Below are 25,266 nucleotides of genomic sequence, written 5' to 3' on the forward strand. Positions count from 1 at the left end.
GCTTGTCGTTGCAGAGTCAGAGAGTCGTCTGCAGCATCATCTAGAAGAGACCATAAGACTTCTCCAGTCTGTAGGGTTCCTGGTAAACTGGGGAAAATCCGATCTGATTCCTTCCACTTCCAAGATTTTTCTCGGCTTCTTGATAGACACAGTCTCCATGAAATTATACCTTCCTCTACCAAAGGTGGAGTTATTAAAAAAGGAAGTAAAGACACTAATATCTCTGCCGTCACCGTCCGTCCACAGAGTTATGAGGACACTGGGACATCTGACAGCTGTTGCGGATGCAGTACCTTGGGCGAATATCCACACCCGGGATCTTCAGCAGAATTTACTCCAGGCTTGGCGGGGCAGTCGTTACCAGTTGGGGGCAAAGGTGAAGTTATCCTCCTCCACAGTACAGAGCCTCAAATGGTGGCTTCACTCAAGCAATCTGATCAAAGGGAAGAAATTCCAGTTTCTCTCTTCAATAACCATCACGACGGATGCATCTGGCCAGGGCTGGGGAGCGCACCTCCAGAACAAATGGGTGCAAGGCCGCTGGTCCTCCAAAGATATGAGACAGTCTTCAAATTACAAAGAATTGAAAGCTGTAATGTTAGCACTCTACAAGTTCAAGACCGAGGTGTCTGGGAAGTCAGTGCTGATCCGTTCAGACAATCTTGTCACGGTATTCTATTTAAACAAGCAAGGGGGCACGAGAAGCAGGTCCCTGCTGCAGTTATGCAAGAAGATTTTCAGCTGGGCGGAATCACATCTTGCGGAGTTGAAAGCGCTGCATATCAGAGGCTCCTCGAATACTCAAGCGGATCTTCTGAGCAGGAAGATAGTCAACCAAGCGGATTGGGAACTAAATCCTATTGTCTTCCAAAGCATTGTAGCCAAGTGGGGTTGTCCGTCCTGGGATCTGATGGCGTCCGCAACGAACAAGAAGTTAAGCAAGTTCTGTTCTCTGAAGATCTCCGACAATCCTGCAGTGGTAGATGCTTTCTCAATGAATTGGAAGAACCTTTCCGCCTACGTTTTTCCCCCACTTCCTCTCATTCCGAAGACATTACGGAAAATAGTAGAAGAGAAGCCTTTATTTGTAATAATGATAACCCCGTTCTGGCCAAGGAGGTCATGGTTCCCGCTCCTGCTCCATCTGTCCAGGGGAGAATTCTGGAAGCTCCCTCCACGTCCGGATCTGCTTCTCCAGAACGGCCTATATCATCAGAATCTAGACCGTCTACATCTTACCGCCTGGAAGTTGAAAGATCTAAGTTAGAAGCAGAAGGTCTCTCACAATCTGTCATTAATACTCTGCTTGCCTCTCGCAAAGACTCGACTAATAGGAAATATTCTAAAATATGGAGGAAATTTGTTTCCTGGAGTTCTGATTCGGGCCACAATGACCTTGACGTCTCTTCAGTGCTGCAATTTCTACAGGATGGTTTTCAGAAAGGTCTCAAACCAAACACTTTGAGAGCCCATATGACGGCCATTAACTCTATGACAGAAAATAGATTCCTTCATCACCCTCTAATCCTCAGGTTCTTCAAGGCAGTTAGAAGACTGCAACCGGTACATAGGGACCCTACACCCATCTGGGACCTTTCCTTAGTCCTAAAGAGGCTTACCTCAGCACCTTTTGAGCCTTTGCAAGATGTAGATCTCAAATGGCTTTCTTATAAGGCTCTATTTCTGACGGCCGTCACTTCCGCTAAGAGGCTCGGAGAACTACAAGCCTTGTCATCCAGATCTCCCTATGTACGCTTTTTACCAGATGGAGTCCTACTGCGTACAATTCCGACTTTCCTGCCGAAAGTGCCTTCTTCAGCTAACAAGAACAGGGAATCATTTCTCCCGGTATTTTTTCCTGATCCGACTAATGAACAACAGGTACTTCTTAATACTCTAGATGTTAAAAGAACATTACAGATCTACCTCCAAAGAACTAAAGACTTCAGGAAGACCGAAAATCTTTTTGTTCTCTTCGCTGGTCCAAGAAAGGGACAACTGCCTTCTAAGGACTCTCTTGCGAGGTGGATAAAATCCACAATTATGGAAGCCTATTCTCTTGAAGCCGTGCCTCCACCCTTTCCAATCAAGGCCCATTCCACCAGAGCTGCAGCAACCTCCTGGGCAGAAATGGCGCAAGTTCCTATTGAAGAGATTTGCAATGCCGCATCATGGTCCTCGTCTCTGACGTTTGCTAAGCACTATCGTCTGGACATCAATGCTAGGAGCTCAGCCTTTGGTACTGGGGTTTTGTCAGCAGCCGTGGATGAAAATCCCTCCCTATGAGATCTATAAAAATCCCATGGTGTGCTGCTGGAGGACGATAGGGGAAAGGAAAAATTCGTACCTGGGATTTTACTTTCCTTGAGTCCGGAGGCAGCACAAGTTTACCCTCCCTAATAAATTGTTTTTTTTTTGCGCATATGTTTGTCTGAGTCTCTATTTTTTTAAACACGCCGAGGCATTCTGGGAGGTGACCCTTATAGGGGAGGCTATTAGTTTAATTAATTGATTATTTGTTTTACTAGGTGGGCGGTCCTAGAGAGAAGATGACCAACTATTAACCCATGCTGTGCTGCCTCCGGACTCAAGGAAAGTAAAATCCCAGGTACGAATTTTTCCTATTCCCCATTAGTAAGGACAGGTCCATGCCGTGCATGGAGTTTAGACAGCTCCTATAGAGTTGGCTATTCCCCATTAGTAAGGACAGGTCCGTACCGTGCATGGAGTTTAGACAGCTCCTATAGAGTTGGCTATTCCCCATTAGTAAGGACAGGTCCGTACCGTGCATGGAGTTTAGACAGCTCCTATAGAGTTGGCTATTCCCCATACTTAGTAAGGACAGGTCCGTACCGTGCATGGAGTTTAGCCAAATCAATGTGAGCTGGCTAAACACTAGCTCTGTTCCGGACCCGTCCACTAGGGGGCTGAGAGGTCCGTGCCGTGCATGGAGGTTAGACGGCTCTTAGAGAGCAGGCTATTCCCCATACTTAGGACCAGGTCCGTTTGGTGTCTGGAGTTTAGACACAACCGTCTTGCACAAGCTCACCGGAAGTTGCTTCCAGTGTTGCCTGCGTCATTGCTGTGCGCCCGGCAACATGGCGGCTGTAGAAGACGAAGATGGTGGTCAGATTCCTCCTGATGTTCAGTCCATTGACCGCGGCGGCGGCGGCTTTAGGTGCCTCCTGTGCGGCGTTAACATACCGAACCGTAAGTGCTGCCAAGTGTGACGTGTACAGTCCTGTGCAGGGCTGGAGAGACAGGAAGGACATGCGGTTTCCAGTCAGTGTAGACTGTGTGAACGTTTCCTACATTTTCATTGTACAATCTGTACTTAGAGGGGTGCTCCAGGGCTCCGATACAGAGAGCTGTGGCAGTGTAAAGAATGAAGGCGATCCGATGCTTGCAGGGTCACCTGCAATGTGCCGAACCGCCAGGGGTCGTAGAATTGAGGTTAATGGGGGAGATTCATCAAACGTGTGTATAGGGAAATTTACTGTAGCAACCAATCAGATTCCATCTTTAGTTTTCCAAATGTGCTCTGAAAATGAAAGGTGGGATCTGATTGGCTTTGATGGGCATCTCAGCCAGCTTCCTCCCCAGTTTGATAAATCTTTCACACTAGTCGTTTTCTTTTCCGGCGCTGAGTTCCGTCACAGGGGCTCTATACCGGAAAAGAACTGATCAGGCATATCCCCATGCATTCTGAATGGAGAGTAATCCGTTCAGGATGCATCAGGATGTCTTCAGTTCAGTCATTTTGACTGATCAGGCAAAAGAGAAAACCATAGCATGCTACGGTTTTATCTCCAGCCCAAAAAACGGAAGACTTGCCTGAATGCCGGATCCAGCATTTTTTTTCCATAGGAATGTATTAGTGCCGGATTCGTCCTTCCGAAAAAAATGAATGCCGGATCTGTTTTGCCAGATGACACCAGAAAGACAGATCCGGCATTTCAATGGCATTTTTCTGACTGATCAGGATCCTGATCAGTCTTACTTAGGCTACTTTCACACTAGCGTTCGGGCGGATCCGTTCTGAACGGATCCGCTCATATTAATGCAGACGGAGGCTCCGTTCAGTACGGATCCGTCTGCATTAATAACTTTAAAAAAATTCGCAAGTGCGCAAGTAGCCTGCGCGGATCCGTTCAGACTTTCAATGTAAAGTCAATGGGGGACGGATCCGCTTGAAGATTGAGCCATATGGTGACATCTTCAAGCGGATCCGTTCCCATTGACTTACATTGTAAGTCTGAACGGATCCGCACGCCTCCGCACGGCCAGGCGGACACCCGAACGCTGCAAGCAGCGTTCAGCTGTCCGCCTGTCCGTGCGGAGGCGAGCGGAGCGGAGGCTGAACGCCGCCAGACTGATGCAGTCTGAGCGGATCCGCTCCATTCAGACTGCATCAGGGCTGGACGGCTGCGTTCGGGTCCGCTCGTGAGCTCCTTCAAACGGAGCTCACGAGCGGACCGACGAACGCTAGTGTGAAAGTAGCCTAATGCCATCAGTTGGCACATGTTTTGCCGGATCCGGTAGGCAGTTCCGGCGATGGAATTGCTTGCCGCGTCACTCTGCCGCAGGTGTGAAAGTAGCCTTACACAGCTTAATCATTATGGAATGGAAGATTCTGCGCTTTCTGTTACACTTTATATATGGTGGTTTTCAGGATCTCTGCGCCTAGTCATTGAATGGAAACACTTTGCTCAGAGTTCATTGCAGTGATCTAGAAGCAGAGTTAGTATCATCTGAGTAAAGGGGTTTTCCCGGTTGAGGGTAGTGGTGGCCTATCTTTCCTATCAGTATCATATCTGTGGGGTCCAGCACTCGGCATCCTGCTGATCGGCGATTTCATGGGGCTGCGCGGTGCTTGTGCAGGCCTGTGTCGTCCTAGCTGTTTACATGGCGTTGTCTACTTGGTAGCGGCAGCTTTGCCCTGTTCACTTGAATGGGACCGAGCTGCAATATCCTGTACCACTGCTACCAGGCTTGAGTGAATCAACCTTTAAATCATAGATCTGAAGTCGATGCGTTCAAATAGTTCCATTTTATTACTGTTTCTGTACAGCATTAAACTGTATTGGCTGCATGGAGCCAACCTCCCTCCAAACCCCTTCAAATAGCGGATTGGTGGAGCGCTGAGCGTTGGACCCCTACAGATCTGATATTGATGGTGAGGATAAGCCATCAATATCCTGGATCCAGAAATCCCTTTAGAGAGAACCTGTCACCGGCGACCTCCCCAGAGCTGTGGTTCACCTGGTTAAGGCTACTTTCACATTAGCGTTAGCAGGGTCCGGCCGGTTCTGTACCAACGCTAGCCCCTGTGTGCTGCCAGAAGTCTGCTCCGGCCCCATTCACTGTAATAGGGACGAGCGAGAGAGGCGGGCAGACAAAAACTGCAGCATTCTGCACTGTAGTGAATGGGGCCGGAGCGGACTTCCAGAGGCACACATGGGCTAGCGTTGGTACAGATGCGGCAGGCTGCTCCCCTGCCGGACCCTGCTAATGTGAAAGTAGCCTAAAACCCAGTTTTTCTTTTGTTGGTCCGAGGCTCTGTTGCCAAGTTGTGCATATACTAAAACATCCGAAGTCAATTCGCATAAAACTTTGTTAGAATACTGTGCGGAGCGAGTGCTCCGTACAGTATTAGAATGTATTGGCTCCTATGAGCCGGTTATTACTTTGCGAAGTCTCACGAAACTTTGGCTAATAACTTAAGATCTTTATTTCTACTGTTAAAAACCTTTTACCGAACTCTGTTTCGGTTCCATAAACAAAGTTTTATTTGAATCGACTTCGGATGTTTCAAGTCTGCTGCTGCCCATTCATAAATTGAGTACTCCGTATACCGCCGAGCTGTCAGTGGTGTACGGAGATTGGAGTTTTAGGCTACTTTCACATCTGCGTTTTCCATTTCCGCTATTGAGATCCATCGTAGGGGCTAAATACCGGGGGAAAACACTTCAGTCAAAGGGGACAAAACTGAACTGAATGAAACAGAATGGGTCGTGTTTTGTTACTTCCCCATCGCAGACAAAATAACGCAGCAAGTAGCGTTTTTCTGTCCGCGATGTGGTGCGGAGCAACACTGACACACAATGTAAGTCAATGGGGTCTGATCCGTTTTCTCTGATACAATAGAAAAAGGATCCATCTCCCATTGACTTTCAGTGGAGGTCATGATGGATCCGTCATTGCTATGTTACAGATAATACAACCGGATCTGTTTATAATGGATGCAAACAGTTGTATTATCGAGACAGATACAGAAAAAACACTAGTGTGAAAGTAGCCTTAAAGGGGTTCTTCACCTTCATTTAACTGATGATCTATCCTCTGGATAGATCATCAGCTTCTGATCGGCAGGGGTCCGACACCTGGGACCCCCGCCGATCAGCTGTTTGAGAAGGCAGCGGCGCTCCAGCAGCGCCGCGGCCTTCTCACTGTTTACCGCCGGGCCGCCCGCCCACTGACGTCACGACTTGTATCAACTAGAGTGGGCGCGGCTAAGGTCTGTTCACCTGAATGGAGCTTAGCCGCGCCCACTCTAGTTGATACAAGTCGTGACGTCAGTGGGCGGGCGGCCCGGCGGTAAACAGTGAGAAGGCCGCGGCGCTGCTGGAGCGCCGCTGCCTTCTCAAACAGCTGATCGGCGGGGGTCCCAGGTGTCGGACCCCTGCCGATCAGAAGCTGATGATCTATCCAGAGGATAGATCATCAGTTAAATGAAAGTGCAGAACCCCTTTAAGCACACACTGAATCGTGCGCTTTACGGATGTAAAAGTACAGTAAAAATAGAAAATTAATAAAGTATATTAGAAAAATTTTATTTAGGAGATTAGTGACAGCATATTAAAAATTATTATAAAAGTTCAGTTACTCTTTAACCAGCTCAGCCCCCCTAGCTTAAGCACCCTTAATGACCAGACCACTTTTTACACTTCGGCACTACGCTACTTTCACCGTTTATCGCTCGGTCATGCAACTTACCACCCAAATGAATTTTACCTCCTTTTCTTCTCACTAATAGAGCTTTCATTTGGTGGTATTTTTCCTTTTTTTGATATTAATCAAAATTAACCGAAAATTCTGAAAACAAACGTCATTTTTCACTTTCTGTTGTAAACATTTTCAATTAAAACTACATTTCTATATAAATTTTTGTCTAAATTTATTCTACATGTCTTTGATAAAAAAAAAAATGCAATAAGTGTATATTTATTGGTTTGGGTAAAAGTTATAGCGTTTACAAACTATGGTGCAAAAATGTGAATTTACGCACTTTGACTTTCTGAGCACCTGTCATGTTTCCTGAGTTTCTACAATGCCTAGACAGTAGAAACACCCCACAAATGACCCCATTTTGGAAAGTAGACACCCTAAGGTATTCGCTGATGGGCATAGTGAGTTCATGGAAGTTTTTATTTTTTGTCACAAGTTAGCGAAAAATGATTTATTAATTTTTTCTTACAAAGTCTCATATTCCACTAACTTGTGACAAAAAATAAAATTTTACATGAACTCACCGTGCCCCTCACGGAATACCTTGGGGTGTCTTCTTTCCAAAATGGGGTCACTTGTGGCGTAGTTATACTGCCCTGGCAATTTAGGGGCCCAAATGTGTGAGAAGAACTTTGCAATCAAAATGTGTAAAAAATGGCCTGCGAAATCCGAAAGGTGCACTTTGGAATATGTGCCCCTTTGCCCACCTTGGCTGCAAAAAAGTGTCACACATCTGGTATCGCCGTACTCAGGAGAAGTTGGGGAATGTGTTTTGGGGTGTCATTTTACATATACCCATGCTGGGTGAGAGAAATATCTTGGCAAAAGACAACTTTTCCAATTTTTTTATACAAAGTTGGCATTTGACCAAGATGTTTCTCTCACCCAGCATGGGCATATGTAAAACGACACCCCAAAACACATTCCCCAACTTCTCCTGAGTACGGCGATACCAGATGTGTGACACTTTTTTGCAGCCAAGGTGGGCAAAGGGGCACATATTCCAAAGTGCACCTTTCGGATTTCGCAGGCCATTTTTTACACATTTTGATTGCAAAGTACTTCTCACACATTTGGGCCCCTAAATTGCCAGGGCAGTATAACTACGCCACAAGTGACCCCATTTTGGAAAGAAGACACCCCAAGGTATTCCGTGAGGGGCATGGCGAGTTCCTAGAATTTTTTATTTTTTGTCGCAAGTTAGTCCTTCGCCGCTGGCAGGCTGGAGATCCACTCACTTACCTTCTGTTCCTGTGAGCACGCGCGCCTGTGTGCGCGCGCTCACTGGAAATCTCGGCCCTCGCGAGATGACGTGTATATGCGTCACTCTGCGCAGGGCTGCCGCCTCCGGATCGCACATCTGCGTTAGGCGGTCCGGAAGCGGTTAATGACAGCAATGAAATGCAGTGGAAAGTTTTTTGTTTTTTTTTGGGATTAAGTCAATTTTCATGGCAAAGAAGGACTATGCAATTCACCTGATCACTCTTTAACATACATTCTGGAGTATATGCAAATTGCTATTATAAAAACTTAAGCAGCAACTTCAGCAATTTCAAATATTTATGTAATTCTCAAAACTTTTGGCCACGACTGTAGTATCAGGAAACCCTCAGACATGTGTCTCCCAACTGCTTTGATAGGCAACCATGGTAAACGAATGCTCATTCTCCACTTTCCACTTCAAAGGAATGGCATGTGGTGTCCGCAAGTTGGGCCTGGGAGCTAATCTCGTAGTCACCCAGGAAAACATATTTGGCCATAACTCGGGCCGGAATTAGGGTACTGCCATGGGAGCCCCCTCAAAACGAAGCTTGTATTGAGGGGAGCAGACAGAATACAGACATGACAGAGCTAGGGCCCCCCTCATATGAGAAACAGGGTACCTGTCTCCGGTAAGGCAGAGGAGTGGCATGTCACCCATGGAATTGTTCATAAATTCATGGGGAACCCAGCCCAAGTGCCCGATTTTCCATAACTATTGCGCCTGTGAAATTATGGGCCCTTTTGGTAAAAATGGGTAAAACTGTGGCCGGGGGGGGGGGGGGGGGGCAGGGAGGCGAAGCAGACCCGCCTTAGGAAACACACACTGAACAGCCTCCCCTCTTCAGTGACTGGCGGGGCAAACCCTTGCCACTCCCAGAATATGGGGCACAAGGAAAAAGGGTGTTTTTTGCCCTGTGGTCAAACCGCCGATAGGCTGCCGGGTGGAACGTAAGTTTGTGCCTGGATTTTGCATAAACAAGATCCAACATAGTCATTTCTCTTTTTATCCCCGTTTATTTTACACATGCTTCCCAGATTGCTATTGTATTCTTCACTTCTGTGTTACTCAAAGTAAAAAATATTTTTATATCTTTTAAATTGTCTCTCTCATCGCTTTAAGCCACATGGCAACAAAGTACTAGTACGCCTTGAAGAGACCTACCTGTTTTATAGTAGACTGGTATTGGAGACATAACTGGGTTGTGACTTGACTGGTGTTAGATTGAAGCGTGGTACCGCGGCTGATCTGTGAGTGGTCAGGACCCCTAACACTACAATTGCAGAGTTGTTCCCTCACGAACGTGGTGGCAGCAGAAAATAAGGGGGGTCCAGGATTGACTGTTTGGGTAGTTCTGTACCCATAACCCCCCTCCCCCTTTTCAGTCCACCCCCGGTTGGGCTTTTCTCCCTGCTTGGGCGTCCTGGCGCTAGTAAGTCTGACTTAAGCAGGGGTGGTTGTGACAGTCAATACATCTGATTCAATAGTGATCCCTTCCCCTCCTTTCGGAATGATGGAATTTTTAATGTAATTGTCTAAAGACTATATTTCCCATCACGACTTCAGTATTCCTTGTGGATATTATATAGGTCTCTAAATGTGGTTTTAATCGACGGAGTACACGGATTGGGAAAAGACAATTCTTTTCCAATAACCACTTATCTTTGTCAAATTGCAGGCTTAAAAAGCCAGCCATATCAGTTAAACAGTAATAGAAATTAGCACAGTATGCCTGGAAGAGACTATCAACAGGAATTCACACTCCCAAAAATACATAAAGGCCTAAACCCTCTTAAAGGGATTCTGTCATGACATTTTAGGCCTATAACCTAAACATATGGCCAGGTCCGCACTGATAACCTGAATACGAAACTGTCCTTATTAAATGTCTGTGGCTCTATTAGGACATAAAACAGGTTTTTATAACCTGTCATTCACCTACCTAAGGTGCCCAAGGGGACGTCGCTTTATACAGTGTGCCCGGCTGCACCCATCTCCGTCTGGTGCCCAGCGCCGCCTTCCTCACCTCAGCGCCGCCTCCGCAATCGTCCGGTCCCTCTGCCAGATCCCACGCGTGCGCACTAGGCATAACCTGAGGGACCGGATGATTGCGGAGGCGGCACTGAGGTGAGGAAGGCAGCGATTTCAACTGGGAAGGCGGCGCTGGGCACCAGACGGAGATGGGTGCAGCCGGGCACCCTGAATGAAGCCACGTCCCTTTGGGCATCTTAGGTAGGTGAATGACCGGTTATAAAAAAAACTGTTTTATGTCCTAATAGAGCCACAGACACATTTAATCAGGACAGATTCAGGTTATTAGTACAGACCTGGCCATATGTTTAGGTTATAGGCCTAAAATGTCATGACAGAATCCCTTTAAGGGACGGCCAACTGTGTCAGGCATTGACTCCCTGACTCAGAATGCGGGCACATACATTGATCAAGTGCTTCGCCCCTTTGTTGTGGCCCTACCATCGTATTTAAGGGACACCACTGATCTCCAGCGTTTGGAGGTGATCGCTATTGAATCAGATGTTATGACGTAGGGGCTTCTATACACATCGATCCCACATAACAAAGGCTTGGCAGCTGCCAAATATTTTCTGGATTCAAGATCCAAAGACCTTTCTGAACATAATCTCTTTGTGATTCAATTGTTGAATTTTATTCTTACCCATAACTATTTTTGTTTTTGAGGGCCACTTCTACCACCAGCTCAGAGGTACCGCAATGGGTAGCCCTTGTGCGCCCAGTTACGCTAACCTACTCCTGGGCTGGTGGGAGGACAACATCGTTTTTACTGACTCTTTAGCCCACTGGACTAAATATTTCACACTTTGGTCCCGATTTATTGACGACGTTTTACTTTTTTGGTCAGGCACTGAAGTGGACTTTAAACTTTTCATGAATGAACTAAACTCCAATCAGATAGCCCTGTATTTCACGTCCGAGCTCCAACGAGACCGCATAACCTTTCTGGATATCCAGATTAAACGGGGAGAGAATAAGTCAATTAAGATGACCCTTTATCGTAAAAAGACGTCAACCAACAGCTTACTGAGATGGGACAGCTTCCACCCGAACCCACTAAAAAGGGGCAGTTCCTGAGAACTCGCAGAAACTGCTCAGAACAAGAGAACTTTACAGTGGAGGCATCTAAACTGTTTAACCGTTTTAAACAGAGAGGCTATCCTGACTCGTGTATCTATGATGCATGGAGCAATGCCAACTCAGCTGTTTGTTCCACTTTATTTCAACCCAAAAAGAAGGAACATTTACAAGAAACGATTAGGGTCATTGGTACATATGACACTAAATCCAAACAAATAAAATACATAGTAACATAGTACATAAGGCCGAAAAAAAGACATATGTCCATCCAGTTCGGCCTGTCCTCCTGCAAGTTGATCCAGAGTAAGGCAAAAAAAAAAAACCTGTGAGGTAGAAGCCAATTTTCCTCACTTTGGAGTCGGGAAGGAATTTTTTATTCCCCTAATCAGGCAATTGGAATAACTCCCTGGGTCAACGACCCCTCTCTAGTAGCTATAGCCTGTAGTATTATTACGCTCCAGAAATACATCCAGGCCCCTCTTGAATTCCTTTATTGTACTCACCATCACCACCTCCTCAGGCAGAGAGTTCCATAGTCTCACTGCTCTTACCGTAAAGAATCCTCTTCTATGTTTGTGTACAAACCTTCTTTCCTCCAGGCGCAGAGGATGTCCCCTCATCACATTCACAGTCCTGGGGATAAATAGATGATGGGAGAGATCTCTGTACTGACCCCTCATATATTTATACATAGTAATTAGAAAAAAGACGACTGAGGGGAGATCTAAAGTGAATAACCCTAATGTTGATAATCTTTCAGGGTACTGTAGTTGCCCCATTCCAGTTATTACTTTAGTAGCCCTCCTCTGTACCCTCTCCAGCTCTGCTATATCTGCCTTGTTCACAGGAGCCCAGAACTCTACACAGTACTCCATGTGTGGTCTGACTAGCAATTTGTAAAGTGGTAGGACTATGTTCTCATCACGGGCATCTATGCCCCTTTTGATGCAACCCATTATCTTATTGGCCTTGGCAGTATATATATTAAGCCGATACTGGTCATTATTAAAAACGGACCCCGATTTGGACAAATTTCTCCCTGATGTTCCAGCTTTCACCTTTAGACGCGGTCGAAGCATAGGGGACACACTTGTTCATAGCCATTTAGAAGCTCCGGAGGTTAGTGCCTGGTTACAGAACAGGAGTACAGGCACCTTTTAGGTGTGGGAAATGCAAACAGGGCTCCAGATGATGACCAAAACGGTCGCCAATGCACCTTAAAATTAGCAGATGGCGACAAGACTTTTTTGAGGACTGTTCATGAGTCCAAAAAATATGAACTTAGTAGCAGGCTATATAGAGGGTCGCCCAGGGATCTAAATGTGTGTTTCTTACTATAATGGGGATTATTTTTTAACCAGACACTACTATAACCACCCAGAGTATCTAGTTCTGGCTTTAACACCTCCCCCATTGCTTAATCCCTTCCCGACATCCGCAGCAATAGTATGGCAGATGTCGAGTCTTTAAAGATGGCTCCCGCTTCAGAGTGGAGTGGGTGCCGTAGCAACTGGATGACTGTTTGTTCACACAGCAGGCCCCAGTGGCTAATCTCTGCGATCGGCGGTAATGCCGAATGCGACCATTTAACCCCTCAGATGCTGTGGTCAAATGTGACCACGGTATCTGAGAAGCCTAAAATCCAGAACTGCAAGCTTCCCAGGCAAGAACGCCTTCTCCGGGCGGAAATCGGGGAAGACGTTCCATGAAAGTAATGAGCCACAGCCTGTACTAGGCTTCTAGGCTCATTACCTATATATTACAATTCAGACCAGTAGATGGCAGCACTGAATTGTAATATAGCTATCTATGTATAGGGCAGTGATGGTGAACCTTTTAGAGACAGAGTACCCGAAATCCACTTATTTATTGCAAAGTGCCAACACAGCAATTTAACCTGAATTCTACAGTCCAATATAGTATATTTTCCATGTACTCTATCATTAAGCTATAACAGCCTGCCTACATTCAGTGTGCTGCCTGTGCTGTTCATAGTGCACCCTGTGCTGATGAATGGCAGGAAGAGTCTATATTGGTACACCATAGACTTTTTTTTTCCAGGGTGCGGGTGCCCACAGAGAGGGGGTCACCTTGGAGGGAAATTTTTTATATATATATAATTTTCAAATCACCCTCTTTCCCCCAAATAAAAAATAAAGATCGTGGGCATCGCCACTTGTGATATTGCTCATACTATTAAAATATTTTAAAAAAGTATCCCATATGGTGTAACATGGAAAAATATAAAAATGACTAATTCACCGTTGCTTCATCACTTCACCTCCCCAAAAATTTAATAGAAAGGGATGAAAAAGTTATACACACTCCAAAATGGTATCAGTAAAATCTAAGATTGTCCCGCAAAAATAAAATGCCCCTTAGACATCTCCATAGACGTGACTATAAAATAGTTATGGGGGTCAGAATATGGCACTGAAAAAAATATATAACTATTTATTTATATATATTTTTTTATTTTTTTCAGTATTAACCCCTTAAAGGGGTTCTGCACTTTCAATTAACTGATGATCGGCGGGGGTCCGACACCCGGGACCCCCGCCGATCAGCTGTTTGAGAAGGCAGCGCGCTCCAGCAGCGCCACGGCCTATTCACTGTTTACCGCCGGGCTGCCCGCCCACTGACGTCACGACTTGTATCAACTAGAGTGGGCGCGGCTAAGCTCCATTCAAGTGCCGATCAGAAGCTGATGATCTATCCAGAGGATAGATCATCAGTTAATTGAAAGTGCAGAACCCCTTTAAGGACTCAGCCCTATTTCACCGGACTTGGCCATTTTTTGCAAATCTGACCAGTGTCACTGTAAGTGCTGATAACTTCAAAACGCTTTGACTTATCAAGGACATTCTGAGATTGTTTTTTCGTCACATATTGTACTTCATGACACTGGTAAAATGAAGTAAAAATAAAATAAAATACCAAATTTACCTTTTTTTTTTTAAATAGCAAATTTCCAAGTTTCAATTTCTCTAGTTTTATAATACATAGTAATACCTCCAAAAATAGTTATTACTTTACATTCCCCATATGTCTACTTCATGTTTGGATCATTTTGGGAATGATATTTCATTTTTGGGGATGTTACAAGGTTTAGGAGTTTAGAAAAAACCCAATTTTTAGGGACCAGGTCAGGTCTGAAGTCACTTTGCGAGGCTTACATAATAGAAACCGCCCAAAAATGACCCCATTCTAGAAACGACACCCCTCAAGGTATTCAAAACTGCTTTTACAAACGTCGTTAACCCTTTAGGTGTTCCACAAGAATTAATGGAAAATAGAGATACAATTTTTTGGCAGATTTTCCATTTTAATAATTTTTTTTCCAGTTACAAAGCAAGGGTTAACAGCCAAACCAAACTCAATATTTATGGCTCTGATTCTGTAGTTTACGACCACATATGGGGTGTTTCTGTAAACTGCTGTACGGGCACACGGCAGGGCGCAGAAGGAAATGAATGCCATACGGTTTTTGGAAGGCAGATTTTGCTGGACTGTTTTTTTTTTTTACACAATGTCCCATTTGAAGCCCCTCTGATGCACCCCTAGAGTAGAAACTCCAAAAAAGTGACCCCATTTTAGAAACAACGGGATAGGGTGGCAGTTTTGTTGGTACTAGTTTAGGGTACATATGATTTTTGGTTCCTCTATATTACACTTTTTGTGAGGCAAGGTAACAAGAAATAGCTGTTTTGGCAGCGTTTTTATTTTTTATTTACAACATTCATCTGACAGGTTAGATCATGTGATATTTTTATAGACCAGGTTGTCACGGACGCGACGATACCTAAAATGTATACTTTTTTATTTATTTATGTAACTTTTACACAATAATATCATGTTTTAAACAAAAAAAATGATGTTTTAGTGTCTCCATATTCTGATCCATAGTTTTTTTATTTTTTGGGCGATTGTCTCAGGTAGAGGCTAATTTTTTGCGGGATGAGGTGACGGTTAGATTGGTACTATTTTGGTGGGCAAACTCCTTTTTGATCGCTTGCTGTTGTACTTTTTGTGATGTAAGGTGACAATTTTTTTTTTTATTTAGCACAGTTTAAATGTTTTATTTTTTACGGTGTTCATCTGAGGGGTTAGGTCATGTGATATGTTTATAGAGCCGGTCGATACGGACGCAGCGATACCTAATATGTATAATTTCCCACTCCCCTATTATTTACCCATTTTTCATCTGAGGGGTTAGGTCATGTGATATGTTTATAGAGCCGGTCGATACGGACGCAGCGATACCTAATATGTATACTTTCCCCCTCCCCTATTTTTTACCCATTTTTTTTAACTTTATTTGGGGAAAATTACGTTTTTGTTTTTACTTGAAACTTGTAATTTTTGGGGGCGAAAACTTTTTTTTCCAACTTTTTTTTTACTTTTATTTTTTGTCCCACTTTGGGATTTCAACTTTTGGGGGTCTAATCCCCTTTACAATGCATTCCAATACTTCTGTATTGGAATGCATTGGCTGTATGAGTAATACACTGTGTGTTACTTATACAGCTTCCGGGGCCTGTGAGATCCAGGGGGCTGAATCTCACAGGCTCGTCACCGGAAGGCAGTGCGATGCTTTCCTTAGACATCACTCTGCCTTCCATGCCATCGGGTCCCCCCTACAGCTGCATGGGGACCCGATGGCACCGCCGCCCGCAACCGCCAGATAAGGTACTGCCGGATAAGGTAGAAGCGGCGCAGACCCCCCCCCCCGGCATTGTGACAGGATGCCCGCTGAATGATTTCAGCAGACATCCTTTTGCGATTAATCCCAGCCGCGCCGCAATCGCGATTTAAACTTGGGACGTACCGGTACACCCTGAATCCTTAAGGGGTTAAAGGGGTTGTCTTACTTAAAGCAATGATGGTTATGTTCAATATAAGCCCATAATAAACAACTTACTAATATACTTCATGTTTCAAAACTGCCTCTTCTCCTAGATAATCCTCATCTTGTAGTCCTTTAGGGCATGCTCGTTTTTAGGGATTACGGCCACCACTGCAATTTAGCAGCTGTGCCACGTCTTCTTATTAGGAATTACAGCGCCGGATTGTATGGTGGCCGGGATCGCAGGAGCCAGCTCTCATACCTGCACATGCGCACTAGCTCCCTCCTGTCCTGGCCAGCTCACAGCAATGTCAGAAGCCTTGGAGCTGTTCAACACAAGAAAAAGCAGCTCCAGGCATGGGGCAACTAACCTATTAGATGTGCAGGATCTAGGCTGTCATCTGTGATACATGACAGCTGTTCAGGGCTACAGATTTCAGCACTGCATAAGCCATCAATAAACTGAAGTGGGACCGCCCCCAGGATGAACTGAAAGTGCACAGCAAAAGGTCCACGCTGTGCTCAAATTGCAAGGTGAGACAACCCCTTTAAAACACAAGAAGAATTACACAAATATGGTACCCTCATAATTGTACTGACCTGGAGAATGAAGAGCACAAGTCAGTTTTACTGCATAGTGAACGCTGTAAAAACAAAACCTATAAAACTGTGGTGAAATAACGTTAACAGAAATGAATTTAACTACATACCGAACACTGTAAAAAAACAAAAACCCAAGATACTGTGGCAGAATTGCATTTTTTTCCAGTTCCACCCCATTTAGATTTTGTATTTTTTTTTTCCAGCTTCCCACTGCTATGCAATATTAAATGGTGCCATTAGAAAGTACAACTTGTCCTGCAAGCTTAGCTTTCCATTCACAGCTAAGTGAATGGAAAAATACAAAAATGATGGCTCCAGGAAGGCAGGGAGTGAAAATCTATGTGACTAGGTACATTGTTGCCCATAATTATTGATACCCCTGGCAAATTTTGACTTAGTTACTTTTATTCAACCAGCAAGTATTTTATTGACGGGAAAATGACATAGGTGTCTCCCAAAAGATAATAAGATGATGTACAAGAGGCATTATTGTGGGAAAAAAACATTTCTCAGCTTGTATTTTTTGCTCAAATGTAAATACAAGATGTTCCGCACTGTGGAAAATCTCAGAGGACGTGGTCGGAAGCCAAAAGTGACACCTGTGCTGGCCAGGATGGTAGTTGGAGAGGTGAAAACGAATCCAAGGATCACCAAGAAGTCAATCCTAGTGAATCTGGGCTCTGCTGGTGGCAATGTCTCAAGGCAGACAATCCAACTGGACACTGCACACTGCTGGGTTCCATGGATGCAGACCAAGGAGGATGCAGATAAGGCACACAAAAGCTCGCTTGACCTTTGCAAAAGCTCATCTGGACAAAGAAGAAGACTTCTGGTCTTCTGTGTTATGGTCAGATGAAACAAAATTTTTATTGTTTGGTCACAATGATGTTTCCTTCATTTGGCGTAAAAAAGGAGAAGCCTTCAACCCAAAGAACACCATCCCCACTGTCAAACATGGTGGTGGGAACCTAATGCTTTGGGGGTGTTTTTCAGCCAATGGACCAGGGAACCTAATCACAGTAAACGACACCATGAAAAAAGAGCAATACATGAGGATTCTCAATGACAACATCAGGCAGTCTGCAGAGAAACTTGGCCTTGGGCACCAGTGGACATTTCAGCATGACAATTGAATCCAATTGAGAATCTGTGGAGGAGCTAAAGATTAGGGTGATGGCAAGAAGACCCTCCAACCTGAAAGATTTGGAGCTCATTGCTAAAGATGAATGGCCAAAAATACCTGTGGAGACATGCAAAAAGCTGGTCTGCAATTATAGGAAGCATTTGTTTGCTGTAATAGCCAATAAAGGCTTTTCTATTGATTATTGAGAAGGGTATGAATTATTTTGGACTGGACACTTTTTTTGATCAAATGTAAATAAAAGCTGAGAAATGTTTTTGTTCCACAATAATGCCTCTTGTACATAATCTTATTATCTTTTGGGAGACACCTATGTTATTTCCCGTCAAAAATTTACTTGCTGGTTGAATAAAAGTAACTTTAAAGGGAACCTGTTACCAGTTTTATGGTGTCCTTACTAAGGGCAACATAAATAAGTGACTGATTCTCTTAGCAAAATGCTGGGTCACTTTCTTTAATTGACCTAGTCAATCTGCCAACATCTTGTATTGAAAAGCTCCAGCTCATAATGATGAGTCCTGAATATTCATGACCTCCTGACTCTTCCCGCCTACCTGCTGCTGATTGACAGTTATTTTCCATATGAATCAGCAGCAGGTGGGCAGGGGAGTTGCTATAGCTCTGAATAAAAAAAAAATGCTGGACTCGCTGACATCACGCTGGACTCAAATCGGCTCATTAGCATGCGGCATCTTTGTGTGTATATTATGAGGTAACCATCTGTCACACCAGTAAGTGAATACATCTAAGGCACTTTTTAGTAGTTAATAATTGTATATAATTAGATTATAATCAAATATCCACATGAAAGGTTCCCTTTAAGTCAAAATTTGCCAGCGGTATGAATAATTATGGGCAGCACTGTATGTCTCCTAAATAATGGTAAAGGGGTGGTGTTCACTGAAGATAAGAAAAGGCAGAGTTACTAAATGAGATTGTTAGCTCTGTATATACAAAAGAAGAGAAAGGAACTGATGTCCGTGGTTCTGGGGCTGTTAGCCAAATTAGTATATTACTGGATGTACTAACTGTAGATATGGTCCAAGATATGTTAAATAAGGTAAATGTGAACAAGGCTCCGGGTCCAGATGAATTACACCCACGATTTCTTAAAGAGCTCAGTTCAGTCATTGATGTGCCCTTGTTCATAATTTTTTGAGATTCTCTAGGGACTGGTACAGTGCCAAGTGACTGGTGCAAGCTAAATGTGGTGCCCATATTCAAAAAGGGCTCTAAATCCTCCACAGGTAATTATAGACTAGTTAGTTTAACTTCTGTTGTGGGAAAAATGTTTTAAGGAATCTAAAGGGACCATATACAGGAGTATGGGACTGTAACTAATATTTTAAGTGATAACCAACATGGGTTTGCCAAGGACAGAAGTTGTCAGACTAACCTGATTTGTTTTTATGAGGAGGTGAGTAGAAGCCTGGACAGAGCGGCGGCTGTGGATGTAGTGTTTCTGGATTTTGCAAAGGCATTTGATACTGTCCCTCATAGACGTTTCGAGGTTCAGTGTGGATTAATGTAAAGTTATGCATCTGGGTAGTAATAATCTATGTGCATTATACAGTATGTCCTAGGGCAGAGGTGGTGAACCTATGGCATGGGTGCCAGAGGTGGCACGAAGAGCCCTCTCTGTGGGCACCCACGCCCTGGAGAAAGTCTATGATGTACCAATATGTATTGGCCATTCATCAGCACAGGATGCACTATGAACAGCACAGGCAGCGCATTGAATGTAGGCAGGCTGGTATAGCTAAATGATAAATTACCTGGAAGATATACAATATTGGACTGAAGTATTCAGGTTAAATTGTTGTGTTGGCTCTTCAAAATAAATATGTGGTTTTGCGTTACAGTTTGGACACTTGGTCTGTAAAAGGTCATTTGTTACTAGGGAATGTAACACTGGGAATTTCACTTAGATTCACGTAGATTACATAACAGCATACGATGTCAATCAGCTGCTTCTAAGGCCACCAGGATATTGTTATGTAGGAAACGAGGCATGGACTTGCGGGGCAGGGGTGTAATATTACCACTTTACACTAAGTTGGTGCGGCCTCATCTGGAATATGCAGTTCAGTTCTGGGCACCAGTCCATAGAAAGAATGCCCTGGAGCTGGAGAAGAGTACAAAGGAGAGCGACTAAACTGATAAGGGGCATGGAGGGTCTTAGTTATGAGGAAAGGTTAAAAGAATCAAATTTGTTTAGTCTTAAGAAGAGATGCCTAAGAGGGGGCATGATTAACCTATACAAATATATAAATGGGCCATACAAAATATATGGTGAAAAAACTGTTCCATATAAAATGCCCTCAAAAGACAAGGGGGCACTGCCTCCGAGTGGAGAGGAAAAAGGTTCAGTCTCCAGAAGCGTCAAGGCTTCTTTACCGTAAGAACTGTGAATCAGTGGCATAGTCTACATCAGGACGCGGTCACGCAGGAATAGTTTAAAAAAAGGGCTAAGATAAATTCTTAAAAGTAAACGACATTTAGTGCCCATTCAGACAGCCGTAGTGCCTTGCGGATCCGCAAAACATGGATACCGGCCATATGCGTTCCGCAATTTGCAGACTGCACGTGGCCGCAACCATTATAGAAAATGCCTATTCAAGAATAGGACATGTTCTATCTTCTCCGTGGAACGGAACCACTTATGCGGACAGCACACTGTGTGCTGTCCACATCTTTTGTGGCCCTATTGAAATGAATGGGTCCGCACCCATTCTGAAAAATTGCGAACTCATTCATACGGCCATCTGAATGAGCCCTAATGCTTATGAAAATGTGTAGAAATCTGGGTCTCGCTCCCCTTTTTCTAAAATTTGCTTTTCCACCTATTCCTTGGTTGAACTTGATGGATTTTTTTTCAACCCTATTAACTATGTAGCTTAATGAAAACGGAAAATTGCTCCGTCAGGAATGGGTTAATAGCAGTTTTGCCCTTACTCATCATACTTTCAATTTGCTTTCCTAGTAAGGATCAGGCATGCTGGATTTCACTCTTTAATGAGTCTTTCTCATAGGTCCAAGCCTCAATGATCACCTGCAGGGACGACGTCACAAGAGACTGTGTGAGGAGCGAGACAAGCGCCAGCAGCAGCAGGAACGTAGTGTGTTTGTCAGCGGCTTTTCTAAAGACATTTCCGAGGATCAAATTAAAGAGGTCTTTGAAAAAATATTTCCTGTAAAGAATATTGTGATGGACAAAGATCGGGTGAGAACTTCCTACACATCTGTTCATTTTCTTCCATCCTAAACCTAGATTTGGTGCTCTAAAGAACACATTCCATGGGTCCAGAGGTGTACATAGTGCACCCCCCGGTCAGACTTCCCACCTCGTAGATGTATTCTGCATTCTGTATTTGTTTTTGTGCCCAGGGAATTTATGCAAGTGGCCAGTGATCACAGTAACTACTTCCACAGCACTATGCTGTATAGCAGTACCTGCTATACTGGCTGCTTGACTCTGGGGCTGATGCTGGAGAGGACACAAAACACTCAGGAGGAGCAGGCTGCTGCCATTCGCCAAGCTCACTAGCTCAGATGGTGCAGCTGTTTATTCCCTCCCCGTCCCGCCTCCTGCATTAATTAGCCACACATTCATTGGTGGCAGTGGTGCGGGCAGCTTCAGAGCCCGCTCACTTCATTGGGCTCAGCGGTGGCCGCGTCATAGGAGGGAGAGATTCCCTCCCTCCCTCCTCCACTGTCTGGCCGGAGAGAACATAGGGAGCGCCATGTTCTCTCATAAGAGGAGAGACTAGACTGCGCAGTAGCGCAGCCTAGTATAGAAAAAATGAACATCCCGGTACCGAATCTATACTGGCATAAAAGTACCCGAAAAAACCCTAGGTGCCAGTATGTCTATGTGGGAATAAAATGGAGTGATTTCAGCTTTAGGCAATGCAGAGGTTGCATGTGCTCTGCAGTACTCGGACACCAAAGCCAAAAACTTCTGCTGTATAGGAGTAGAGTAGAATGAAATGTGACTTTTGAGGGCCCAAATTCAGATTTTGCAGCAGGATGTCTGGAACATTGAACAAATTATCTGAGCTACAGGTTTTCAGCCTCTGGATGTAAACAAGAATGTATATATTCACTGACAGCAAACAGATCTTGAAAAGTGAGGATTAATAAGTCTAAAGGTGGCCATACACACCATTCTAAAGTTCTTCAAAAAAGACGGTTTCAAGTAAAACGAAGGTTTGTTGGTTGAAATTTAACAACGAGCAATCGTTTTATCTGACAGATGGTAGACCATTATCTTTTGAAAACAAGTTGTCCTGCAGTCGGGGAAAAAAGACCTTCCATTCAATGCCTAATTTCATTGAATGTGTATTGGCAGTTTGAACAACTGTAACGGCCAATATGAACTAAAATGTGTATAGTAGTGTCTGGGAAAAGATTGTTCACCATATTCCATGCTTTTTTTTTTTTTTTTTGAGGAAAAAAAGAGTTTGTCATATGAACTGGCCCTTAGTTACTACCTTCAGTGGTTTTCTCTTCTTCAGACTGAGAATCCTGGAGCATATGGCTTCTAGGGCGGTGAAGTATGCATGGGGTTCTCATACCTCAGCAAAAGGCATTTATCATGTAGACAAGTTAATACAAACAGATAATTACCAGTAATTTCATTTTCCAGAACCCTTTACAGCACCCCTCTTGTTATGGGAGTTATGTCTCTTTGCTGTCACATGGTCAAAATATAGTGATTAAGAACCCCCAATAATTTTTTCAAGGTTGACATTTTTTTTCCCCCCAGTATTAAAACTATACAAGTGCGTTATCATTGTAATATTACTAACCTGGAGAATGAAGTTAACGGTCATTTTTACCACATACTGAACGCTGTAAACAACAAAAAAAAATACTGTGGTAGAATTGAATTTTTTATTTTTTTTTTCAATTCCACCCCTCTTGGATTTTTTTTTTTTCCTGCTTCCCACTACATTGTATGCAACTGTAAGTGGTGCTTTTACAAAATACAACTTGCCCCTCAAGAAAACCCCTCATAAGGCTATGTGAACAGAAAAATGCTAAAGTTATGACTCTGGGAAGGTGGGGAATGAAAAACGAAAACGCAACAACAGAAAATCACCCGGTCCCATAAGGGTTAATTGCTGTAAGGCCAGACACAGATGAGCGAGTTCAATGCGAGAAGCTCCCTGCATGTGGCAGTGTGAGTTTCCATTCTGACCTCTGCTCCTCTGACATGACCGCACAGCATTATAATGATATATAATGCTGTGTGTCCCTGTGAGACCTGGAATCTGTTGAATTACACTGACATAATGCTGTCAGAGTAATTCAGTAGATACGGGTCCTGTAGGGGGTCAGAGATGCAGAACAGGAACTCACACTGCCACATGCAAGGAGCTTCTCGCATTGAGCTTGCTCGTCTGTGTCTGACCTAAGGCTTCTTGTCCAGCTGTAGAGTAGGATCCCTCTCTCTGGTGCTGTCATGGGTTCTGGAAAATCAAATTACCGGTACGTGTAATTATTATTCTTTCCGGACTGAAGCAATGGATTGTTATGTGCAAGGTATGATTACATTCAGCTGAGCCTGCCCTACAAGGCAACCTGCCTGGTTTAACAGTGAATTTCCTAGTGGTAACAGGTTCATTTAACTATCTTTTTTTAGGATTTTTATGTAACATTAGGGGCGGACTGGCCATAGACCCTGCAGTGAAATTTCCCAGTGGGACGGTGCTCAGGGGGCCATGCTAGCTCTCCTCCTGGCAGCCAGCTGGATACAGGATCTCATGCTCTTAGTATCGACTAATAATAGTTAATGATTGTATATAATTAGATTATAATCAAATATCCACATGATAGGTTCCCTTTAAGCTCCCAGACCACCCCTGTGTGCCCCTTGTATGTTTGTTCCTGGGTAAATACTTAGTATAAAAGTCATATTATTTATACATCAAAGTGGCTGTAAGGCTTTGTACACCTTAGTATTATTAATAGGTAAGAATCCTGGTGCATCGTCGGGAGTTCCTTGCACCAGAAACAGTTTTGCTAGCAAGATGGCTGGGATAGATTCCTGGTCTAATCTGCCTTTTACAATGTTTTCCCTTTCTTTAGGGTCTTTATGCTATTGTGGAGTTTGAAAGTCAAGACGGGGTTTGCCGAGCACTTTCGGAGACTGTCATCACACTAGAAGGTCATCGCTTGAAAGTGAAACCACGTGAAAAGAAGGAGTTCAAGAATAAGAAAGGAGGTACCCACCGAAATCTGCAACCTCCTGATCCAGAAAATCTAAGCAAGCAACTGATACGCTGTACTGATGTGAGTGTTAGTGCGAAAGACTCCTACTGAACATAACTGGCAAGAACAGGCATCACCCAAAGTGTGGAGTTTGTGTGAGCTTAAATGCAATTTCCTTAAGTATATTTCCTAATAAATAAAGCCCTGCGGCCTTCTTGCAGCTGACCAAGCACAGCGCCGTACATTGTATAGCGGCTGTACTTGATATCGCGTTCAGCCCCATTCACTTCAATGGAGCTGAGCGCGATACCAATCACAGCAGCTGTATACTGTAGGATATTGTGCTTGAAGGTCGCAGGTTGCCTTCTCAAACAGCTGAATAGCGGGGGTCCCAGGTGTCAGACCCTCCACCAATCGGATACATCATCAGTATGAATATCTCAGAACACCGCTTTAAAGGGCTTCTGTCAGCGCTTCTGTCTGTCTTAGTTTCTTTAAAAACCGCACTTTTATAATATGTTAATTACCTGGCTGCCAGCAATTAGGGCGTCTACTTGCTGGTAGCCACCGCATCCTCCTTTTAAAAAAAGCTCCCTCCTCCTGTTGATTGACAGGGCAATCGAGCGCTCTCCTCCTCCGGCTGGCCCTGTCTGCGTTCCAAATCTCGCGCCTGCGCCGTACCGGTCTTCAGTCGGCTCAGGCGCAATGAGAGGGGGACCCTCGCTCGCCCGCGCCTTCCTCAGTGCGCCTGCGGCGGGTGTAGATGTGATGTCATCGGCACTGATGAAGGAGCGAGCGTCCTCCTCTGTGTGCCTGCGTCGACTGAAGACCGGTACGGCGCAGGCGCGAGATTTGGAACACAGACAAGGCCAGCCGGAGGAGGAGAGCGCTCGCTGGCCCTGTCAATGAAAGAAGGATGTGGCGGCTACCAGCAAGCAACCGCCCTAATTGCTGTTAGCCAGGTAATTAACATATTATAAAAGTGCGGTTTTTAAAGAAACTAAGCCACAGAAAAAGGTAACGGCACTATATATTGAGGGGGTGACGGTGTGACGGAAGCCCTTTAAAGGGAGCATACTA

At 44.4% G+C, this 25,266-nt stretch overlaps 1 protein-coding gene across 1 annotated transcript in view; it reads left to right on the forward strand.

Annotated features, from left to right (window-relative positions):
- Window positions 1-3,058: 3,058 nt before the first annotated feature.
- The window catches only part of TUT1 (terminal uridylyl transferase 1, U6 snRNA-specific), a 44,031-nt gene continuing 21,823 nt past the window's right edge, over window positions 3,059-25,266 (forward strand). The window contains exons 1-3 of the mRNA XM_044270817.1: window positions 3,059-3,210; window positions 21,003-21,193; window positions 24,064-24,267. Of these exons, the coding sequence (XP_044126752.1) occupies window positions 3,099-3,210; window positions 21,003-21,193; window positions 24,064-24,267 (507 nt within the window). The 5' untranslated portion in view covers window positions 3,059-3,098. The remainder of the gene's footprint in view (window positions 3,211-21,002; window positions 21,194-24,063; window positions 24,268-25,266) is intronic.

This window comes from Bufo gargarizans, chromosome 10, assembly GCF_014858855.1.
Source record: "Bufo gargarizans isolate SCDJY-AF-19 chromosome 10, ASM1485885v1, whole genome shotgun sequence".
Classification (NCBI taxonomy): domain Eukaryota; kingdom Metazoa; phylum Chordata; class Amphibia; order Anura; family Bufonidae; genus Bufo; species Bufo gargarizans.